At 44.0% G+C, this 10,134-nt stretch overlaps 1 protein-coding gene across 1 annotated transcript; it reads right to left on the bottom strand.

Annotated features, from left to right (window-relative positions):
• Positions 1–5,756: 5,756 nt before the first annotated feature.
• Positions 5,757–8,418, bottom strand: LOC128414189 (prolactin-releasing peptide receptor-like). Its single transcript, XM_053389064.1, has 2 exons — positions 8,085–8,418; positions 5,757–7,932 (listed from the first exon to the last, which is right to left on the bottom strand). The coding sequence occupies exon 2, from the start codon at positions 7,809–7,811 to the stop codon at positions 6,780–6,782; it is 1,032 nt and encodes a 343-aa protein (XP_053245039.1). The 5' UTR covers positions 7,812–7,932; positions 8,085–8,418; the 3' UTR covers positions 5,757–6,779.
• Positions 8,419–10,134: the final 1,716 nt, after the last annotated feature.

The following is a 10,134-nucleotide window of genomic DNA, read 5'->3' as shown; positions in this document are numbered from 1 at the left end:
CAATGCTTCCTATAATGTACAACTTGATTCATTATATTTTCTGCTAGTGATTTGATTGAGAGGCCAGTCATATTCAGGATTTAAAAACTGACTTTTGCTTTTTTGGGGACTCTAAAGTGGTTTAGAAGGGACTTCTATAAGATTATTGGAGGGCAAAACATGCTTGTTCTGAGCTCCTGAGCTGGACTATATAGTCATGTTCTGACACGATTGCTGAACTTCCTAGAGGACTTCTATGAGGGGCACAGAAGTGTAAATATTCCATCCCAGAGAATAGTGTTATCTGTGGGCAATTGTACGGAAAGACATCATTTTTGAAGCCTGTGGTTTGAGTGAATTGGAAATAAGAGCTTACCCCAGAGAAGATACAAACCTCTCTGCATGGCTACAAATTGGGTCAAATTACCATAGCATGATTGTGTGAGAGAAGTTTATTTCCACCTGAACTGAGGACACATCCATAGTATATTTACAGAAGTCTATCTGCTCTTCAGGAGCGCAGGGCTTCTCAGCTGGAAGTCACTTCAGCCTGCTAGGATTGTGATAAATTTCATGGCAAGAAGGTAAACTCTGATGCCCCAGACAAAGCCACCAAGGAATGGTGGTATGATTAAGAACAAAGAAGATGTCTGTGAGAAACTAGGAAATGATAATTCAGAGGAAGCTCAGGCATATGTGGCAAATCTTATACGGACGTGCCAAGTACAATGGATGAACTGCAGGTCTGCCTGTGGAGCAAGCAAGGGGCAATTGAGAACAATATCGTTTTGTTACAGTGTCGGCTGCAGGTTTGGGAGAGACTTTGGGAAGATGTGGGCCCACTTCCCTCTTCTCATTCATTTCCCTCCCTTCCTGTAGACCAGGAGTGAGGAACATAAGGCTCAGTGTCAAATATGGCATCCTAAGCCTCTCTATTCAGCCCCTGAGACTCTCCCAAGACCTCACCTATCACTAGCCTTGCTTAGATGCTTTGGCCTGGCTGGAATGTGTGGCAAAGCCTCTTGCTTGTTCGCATGGCGGATGAGAGGTGGCATGGCCCCTTGTAGCAAATGTGCAGATTTAATTATGCCTTTCATTGGCCAGCTTCAGGGGCATTAACTGGGCCCTTAGAAGACTCGGTTCACAGACCCATAAAACAATTTTTAAATGTTTTAAATAGTGGTTATTAGCTGCTTCTACTGATAATTTCATTTTTTTATCATTTTTGTAAACTCCTTTGAGGGACCCTCCCTTGCAATCAAGTGGTGTGTAAATTTTATGAAATTAAAAAAAATAGCACATTTTTCATATGCTAATTTATATACCTAGATGCAAATTGAGGTCAAATTCCAGAGGTGTTTGGTTTTTTTAAGGGCGGTAAGGGCAGGAGATCCAGGACAAAGTGCAATAATAATAATAACTTGGGGCTCAGGTCCTCCTGATAATGCCCCTTGTAATGTGAGCAGGAATGAATGTCATTTAGAAATGTCTGCATAGGGAGAATCAGTTCTGGGTGACCCAAGCGAGGGAAGGGAGGTAAGAAGATCTGGCTAGTTTCAGTTTTTGTATATATATACAGGTGATTCTCAACTTATGCTGGAGTTATGTTCCATGAATGGTGTGTAAAGTCAAAATCACACATTAGTTTTAATCCCCCCCTTTTAATACTAATAATAATAAAATTGCCAAGTGTGTAAAGCTGAACGTGCACAAGTTAAATGCACGTGTTGTAAGTTACCTCTAGTTTGGAGCAGTGCACTGCGAAGTAATGGTTGGCCCACTGAATACAGTGTATGTGATTCATTTGTAATCTTGCACCTACTACACCCCCTGGCTAGCTTGTTAAAGTTATTGACGAAAGCAAGTGGAAGGAGTGCCGGGCAATCTCATTGTCACATATAGACTCCTTCCTTTTTCCAATAGACAGTCCAACTCATAGCTTTGAGGTTATTCATTCCTCTTCATCTGTAGGATGCAATACATTGTCTCTAGCATGAAGGCTGAATTCTGTGTCGTTTCTCATACCTGACATCCATAGGAGTTTTCTTGCAATCGGCTGGCGACAGGGAAGAAAAGCCCACAACCCTTCAGCTTCCCAAGAACCGTTTGGTTAAACTGCTTTTATATCATTTTATATAATATCTTTATATAAAATAAAGTCACGTTAGGGTTTCTTGGAAACACTATTTCTGGTGAAAAACTGGATACAGAAAGAGTGTTTCAGATTATGTCAGTTATGCCAAATCAACTCTGGCGATCAATGGGGTGACAGATGTCGCAGCCAGATTGCCCTCACATCCACCTGGCGCTTATCATGGATCCACTGGCTAATTTTCCCTGTACTACCCTGTGCCCCAAACGCATCATTGCACCTAGAGGCCAATCTCTCCTTGGTAGAAATACAGATCTGGCGCAGGACATTCAACTTCAAATCCCCCCGGTCTAATATCCCTAGTGCAACAAGACTGTCATAAGAGTGCCTGGTCTAAAATTGTCTATCAAAATCTACACTCTTGTGGTTTATCCCCACAACAGCTACTCACCATGGGTTACAGCAAAGCAAACAGTCTAATTTGCCAACGCCTAAATGATATCAAGTGTCAGACCAACTTGGCCACCATAAGGAAATTTTGCCCATGGTATGATCATTTTCCATCCTCCCACTTTGACTCTCTGCCACCCTATCTGTATAATCTAGCAATTCCAAAATAGACATGCCTTCACCCTTGCAAGACTGAATGTTGGCTGTACTTGAGGGTTGATTCCAACAGATTCCGTATGAAAAACGCTTATGTCCCTGTGGAGATGGCGGCACCAAATCAGTGGCTCATGCCCTCCTCGTGTGCACTCTCTACAAAGACCTGAGGAACGAGATTATCACGCCTCTTTTATTGACCATTCTGGGTCGCCCAACCACTGCCATAGTGTTGTTTCTCCTGGCAGATCAAGAGGAGCAGATGACTGCAAAGGTTGCAAGGTTTCTAGCTGGGGCAATCAGAATAAGGTCCGCTATTTGCTGATTCAGAACCCTAAACTGTGTTTTATATAAGTGACTTTTTCTTTTATTCTGTGTATATCACAATGTGTGTTTTTTTGTTGCTATGGCCGATGGCTGACGCAAATAAAGTTTCATTCATTCATGTTTATTATGCCGTCAATGGACTGGATGCTTGCATTTGTAGCGAGGATGGCTTTTCAACAATCACATTCATTTTTTTCCTTTCAGAGAGAGAAAGGCAGCAAACCGTTTTAGTCTGGTCCATAAGAAGTTGTATTGAATTCAGTGGGCTTACTTCCTGGTAAGGGAGGCAAGAACTGCAGCCTTAAAATGCTACTCAGGAGTCTTTCGAGATCTATGATTCAAAACAAACCATCAACACCCACCACTTGAGACAATTCAAGTACCTGCATGTTCATTCTCCCTGCTCCAAGAGCTTTGCCCATTGATCTTTTCAATGGATGTTGCAACCACTCCAGCCATTGGGCAATTAATTCTCAGTCATAATGTCCAGTTACAAAAAAATGGACTATCCTTCTTTTGGTATTTATCTCAATAAAGCACTGTAATCAACTGACTCATTAACGCAGAAAATATTTTAATTTTGAGGCCTCTGCTCGGAAAAATGCTCGTTGCATCTAAATTCCCTTTTGAGCAGCTGCCACTTCAGATGTCCCTGTGGCATCATGGTTGTGTTTACTTAATGTGTTTCTTTGGGCAGCTGTCATGCAAGGCTGCTGAACATCCTGTTTCTGCAAAAGGTAGCTTCATATGGCAAATTATAGTAAGCCAGGGAGGGAGGAGGGAGGTTGGCTTGTTCCAAACTCAGGCAGGAATCAAATGGCTCAGGGAGAAGTGGCTCAGAACATGGAGGAAATAAATAGGGCTTTCTGGGGTTCCCCCCCCCCCAATTGGAAGTGTGAAAAAGTGTACACTTTCATAAAGCATCAAAAACTCTTCTACTAGATCCACTTCTCATTTAGAATATGAAATCCCATATTTGAAGCCCCAATCAATGGACACATGAAGCTTAATGGCAGAGGCTTCAATTGCCCAGGCCCCACAATAGCCTTGAGGAGTTTAATTCGCTTTCAAGGTGGCCATCATCACGAATCAGAGTTATCAAATTACTTGTCACTCCGGAGGACAATAGGCTCTTGATTAAGGTGGGATGAAATGTGGAGCAAGGTCAGCATCTGCCAGGCTAGGGGGCAGAGAAGGCATCTTTGTGTTGTATGCCTGGCACTTTCCCTGCACAGTGTGTTTCACTGACCTTTCTACTGAATGGTTTATTCATTTTAAAAGAAATTACATCCCACTTTACTAAGCCAATTGAAGCAACTTACATCAACGTAGCAGACAGATTTTTTAAATGCTAGGGCATTATTTTGTTAAGAAAATGAAAATAGCAAGGACAATATGTTTCCAGAGACCCAACGCCTGACATTATTAAAGTGGGCTGGGGAGGTTTATTGATTTCAGGGGTCCTTGAGTGTGTTTGGAGGAAGAGAATCTCCTGAGGGTGTCCCAAACAAAAGAAGCCAATCTCAGCTTGTTCCTGTATCTCTGCTTTGTCCAAATTGTCCAAATTGTCCAAATTATCTCCACTTCACTTGAAGTGGTAGAAATAGAGGGTACAGCCCAGCCTCCCTCTTCATATCTAAATGCCAAGTCACCTCAGTTTGGAGTTGTACAGATGTAAGGAAAAGGCCTGTACAAGAGCCAGAAGGTCTCACATTTTGTCAAAGCAGGTCAATCTAGAAGCAGTTTCACAAGTTATGCTTAACAGTGGGAGGAAGAGGAGAGTCATTGTTCATTTGACTTTTCCTGGTGCAGAATTTAAAAAAAAACTGCCCTGGCAACAATGAACATTTTATTTGATTTCATTTTAAAACAAACATATCCCTCTGTCTCATGCATCAGAATTATGATGTTTCCAACTTTTTCAGACGAAAACATTGGATCAAAAAAGAAGGGGAAATATCCTGGCCTAGGTTTGTTTTTCGCATGTAACAATGAGAAAATGATCATCAGGTAATGCGAACTGAATTTTCAAGTTTGGGAAATGGGACATGGATGGGAAATGGAGGGGCACTGTGGCTTAGGGTGGCACCATTGGGAAGGATCCTCCCTCCCCCAAAAAACAGATACCAGCCTCAGAAAGCTCATTTTCCTGAGAAACATGGCAGGGGACAAAAGGGTTAACTTTTCTCCTCCAGGCCTGCTTTGTTCTCATTAATTATCTCCACCCCACCCACTGATGCAATGCTTGCCTATAGTACACATTCTTATATGTTTAATATTATCTGCCTGTTATCTGCATATACACTTCATGTTTCTTAAAACAGCCACCACATAACGAGATACTTACAACAATGCTTACAACTGTATAAAGATATGTATGTTTTGACATCATTATAAAATTATACTGCAGATATACAGCATGAAGAGAAAGCTTTTGCACTCAGGTCTGACCTATGGGCTTTCTGGAGGCAACTGGTTGGCTGTGGTGAGCAGGGGTGTAGGAAGGGGGTGCGGGGTGTGTGGTCTGCCCCAGGTGTCTTCCTTGAGGGGGAACGCACACTGTGGGGGGTGGCACTTACCGCGGGGCCTGGCCTGCAGTGCGCCCGAGCCACGTGTCTCTCCTGGGAGTGACACGGTGGCTCAGGGCCCCGCGCTGCTCAAAATGGCAGCGTGGGGCTTGCGTTCACCAGGCGGACTCCGTGGGCAGCTCTCTGCGGCACCCCCCTGGGCGGATCGCCATGGCACCCCCGTGGACAGATCGCCCAGCCCCCATTGGTGGATCACCTCACCCCATGAGCAGAACGCCCCATCCCTGCTGCTCCAGGTGCCAGAGCAGCTATCTACGCCCCTGGCGGTGAGAACAGGATGCTGGACTGCATAAGCCATTGGCCTGATCCAGCAGGAAGAAGAAGAGAAGAGGAGTTTGGATTTGATATCCCACTTTATCACTACCCGAAGGAGTCTCAAAGCAGCTAACATTCTCCTTTCCCTTCCTCCCCCACAACAAACACTCTGTGAGGTGAGTGGGGCTGAGAGACTTCAGAGAAGTGTGACTGGCCCAAGATCACCCAGCAGCTGCATGTGGAGGAGCGGAGACACGAACCCGGTTCCCCAGATTACGAGACTACCACTCTTAACCACTACACCACACTGGCTCTCACACAGGCTCTTCTTATGTTCTTCTCCACTTCTCCCTCACTGCAGTGTTTCTCTTTGACCTCCTCTCACTGCTTAATAAAACTCACACAACTCTTTCTCCATTCCTTTCCTACCCTACTCCAATTCTAGGCAGTGGTGTGCGGTATCAGACTAAGGACCTGCTTGACCAGGATTCAAATCCCCACAGAGCCACGAAGCTCACTGGGTGACTGTGGGCCAGTCGCTGCCTCTCAGCCTAATGTACTTCACAGGGTTGCTGTGGGGATTAAATGATGAGAAGGAGAACCACGTACACTGTCTTGAGGAAAAGTGGGATGCATATGCAATAAATAAATAAATAAATAAATAAATAAATAAATAAATAAATAAGGAATCCACCATTTGCAAAGCAGCAACAGTACTTGAAAGCAAGCTATATTGCGATAGGAAAGAAATTGTGTACTGTTTGCCTTCATTCATATAATTAATTCTGGCTACAAGTTTTAGGTGCCATCATTTGGGTTTCATTAAACTTAGCATCCAATACCCCTTGCGCATGCTCACATGTTAATTACAGTACAAAGAGAAACTTTCGACATTCATCACAAAAGAGGCCACAGTAGCCTGGAAAAGCCCATATTTACAGCACCACGCTCGCCACAATGCAATTGGTGGCTGGTCCTATTTTTTTCCTCGGCCAGGCGAACATTTTCTTCAGCTCCCCCCTGAAGCTGTCGTGCAGCCAGGCATAAAGGAATGCATTTGTGCAGGCAGACATCATAGCAAACCAGTGGCAAAGCAGCTGGATGAGATTGAAATACTGCTTGTCTATCAGCTTGATATCGATGTCCTTGATCACATTAAAGATGTGCAAAGGCAGCCAGCAAACCCCGAAAGCAACCACCACCAGGACCAGCAGGCGAAAGGTCTTCCTCCTCCGGGCTCGGTCGCACTCCGCTTGGTTCTGGGTGACGTTGCCAGGGACAACTCTGTTTTTCAGCTTGACGGATATCCTCAGGTAGGAGACAGAGATGACTGCCAAGGGCAGGACGTAGGTGAAAATGAGGGTGTTGTAGGCATAAGCTAAGCGATCTCTCTTCCTGTCAAACCAAAATTCTTCGCAGATGGAGAAGTCCAGCTCTGGAAACTCGGCATAGTACGTGCGCAGCAGGGCTGGGGCAGCCAGCACGCAGCTCAGCAGCCAAATGCCAGCCAGGATATAGGTGCAGATTGGTATCGTGAGCCTCCTGCGGAGGGGATACACCATGGTGTAGTATCTGTCCACGGCAATGACAGTCAGGGTGAAGACAGACACAAACACCGTGACCGGCTGCATCAGGAACACAAAGTAACACATGAAGTGCCCGTAGACCCAGCCTCGAGGCTCAAAGGCATATGCCAGGGTCAGGGGGACGCAGGTGGCACACATGAGCATGTCCGAAAAGGCCAGGTTGCCTACCAGGAAGTTGGTGACATTGTGCATCTTTTTGGTCTTGCAGATAACGTAGATGAGGAGGTAATTCCCAATGATGCCCACAAAAACCACAAGGGAGTAGCAAGGGATGATAAGCGGCTTGAAGAACTGAACCAGCTGGAGCCCCAGGAAGAGATTGCTGGTGTTGCTGTGGGTTGCTGAAAGAAAGCTCTGGGAAGTCAGATTCTCCAGATTCATTGTCTTTTTCCTTTGCAGTTTTGGGTCGACTAGAGCACAAACATACACACACTCACACTCATTCACTTTGGGTCGGCTTGAATGAATAATAGAGTTGCCCCCATAGGGAATATATGCTCATCTGCAAAAGAAAAGAAAAAGCCTTGACAGCTGGGTGTGTTTTCTTTTTCTCCCAAGTGCAATTCGATTACTGATGTTCTCTCTTTCATTGCATGTTAACCCAGTAACTTCACAAGCATGCAGTTTAATAGGTAAAAAAATGAGGGTACTTACAGCTGTTGTCTCCAGAAGTCATTTGATTTTCTCGTACATGTCAGTTTGCAACTACTGCTTCCGATTTATCTCCCTCGTGAATCCATGGCCAGCAGAAAGTGTGTGCATGTGTGTGTGTATGAGAGAGAGAGAGAGAGAGAGAGAGAGAGAGAGAGAGAGAGAGAGAGAGACTGCAAGTGAGCTGTGTGATATATCATAAAGCTAGAGAGCAATGCTTTTAGCAGCTTTCAGTACTTACCCATCACACATTTCTGCAGGGTATAACCCCATTGGCCAGCCACAGCATTACGTTGTTCCTTACGTGCCATCATTCAATCAGTTATAGTATGTGAAGTCCAAGTTTTTCTCCTCATCCTCTGGTGCATTATCATTTTACAAAAAATAAATAGACCTGCTGACTTTAAATGAGTGGAAATAATACTAAAAGGCTGAAGAGCTATCAATGCCGCTACCACTAGAGGGACTCAGCTACATGAAAGTTGGGAAATCTGGTCTGCGGCTCATGAATATTGAAGAATATTTAATTATGAGTGAGTGTCAGTTTCTCTCATTACTAGGCATTCCGTAAAACCAGAATTCTAACCTCTGGGTTGTTTTCATATATTCAGCCCAGCTGTAGTGCAAAAAAAAATAAGCAAAGTATATTCTGAATCTGATGGATTGACAGAAATGTGGGATGACATTTTTGTCTTCAAAAGATGTTTGGTTGCATCGTGCTAGAGTCTGGTAGTTAATTTATTCCTTATTTAGTATTTCAGCATTTAGGGCTTGTCAACCCTTCCTTTTATTCCATGCTTTCCAAGCACGGCCCATGCTTAAAGTTCAGTGTCTCAGCACTTTTTTGTTGTCCCAGAGCATTCCCCATGAAAAACCCACTCTCTGCTGCTGATCTGGAGCAAACAGTAACTTGTGGAAAACCTGAATTGCAGTTTATTGTGCTTCAGCTTTAAAGAGATGAGTTTTCATGTGGAAAGCTCTAGGGCAGGGGGGAAGAGAGCTCGGACACAGAGCTGCAAAGCACAGGTCAGTGCCTGGAAAGTATGAGGCAAAACTTAACTGTGGATTAGTTTGACTTTTGTATTCACACTGTTACTCTTTCTGCCTGTTATCCAATGCTATCATTCATATGTCTGAAAATGATCCCCGTAAAAGACTTCCAGATCAAATGATCCCAGTAGAATACTTTGCCCCCTCCTCTCTAGAACAAAGTATTCTGTAGAACAGAATACTTCCCCTTCCCTGTAGAACAAAGGGGGAAATGTGTTGTAATGTTTGATTGTTTTTACCAAGTGATAAACCATGGCCGTGATGTCTTTCTTAAATCTCACAGATATTATAATTATCAAAGTAAGTCCTCCCATTTTCTCCCACCTCTTCTTGTTTCGTATTTGGTACCTCGGGGCATGAATGAATCAAGATCAACACTAGACGCCACCGTATCAGCACAACATTGGGTGGATTACTACACTGAACTTTTTGGAAAACAGACAGGGCAATCACCCGATGCCGAGGTGATCATTGATCAGTCAAATTTTCCAGAGTGGCAAGGGGTGACCCCTGCAGGGATAAAATCTCTGATAGAGAGCTTAAAACTAAATAAAGTGCAACGTGAAGACATGATGCCACCAGAGCTAATTTATGACACATATGGACTGGTGGCAACCCATCTTGGCTAAGCTCTACACCTACATAAATAATACAGCTCAAATGACAGCTGGTTGGAAATTGAACATCATTGTGCCAATCTACAAAAAAGGAAATAAAACCCTCCCCCAAAACTACCCCCCATTAGCCTGCTGGATATCCCCTCCAAATTCTATGCTCGTCATCTGCTCACCAAAGTACTTCGATGGCCATGCCATTATTTGCTTTACAAAATAGAAAAAAACCAAGAACCAGTAATTTGATTTATTGTAGTTCAGAGTTCACCTTATGATCCCATGCCCATGGGCACAATACTAAACAGCTCAGATCACAAAGGCAGTTGCCTTTTAGTCTTTGTCTACCAAAGTTAATGGAGTGAGGTTGTAAACAAAGCTCTCCTGAAATG

The sequence above is a fragment of the Podarcis raffonei genome, chromosome 5 (genome assembly GCF_027172205.1).
Source record: "Podarcis raffonei isolate rPodRaf1 chromosome 5, rPodRaf1.pri, whole genome shotgun sequence".
Taxonomy (NCBI): Eukaryota; Metazoa; Chordata; class Lepidosauria; order Squamata; family Lacertidae; genus Podarcis; species Podarcis raffonei.
This window is presented reverse-complemented; position numbering and strand designations above follow the sequence as displayed.

Bases quoted from the DNA above. Each gene is read 5' to 3' on its own strand.
- LOC128414189 (XM_053389064.1), bottom strand. From the start codon at position 7,811: ATGAATCTGGAGAATCTGACTTCCCAGAGCTTTCTTTCAGCAACCCAC.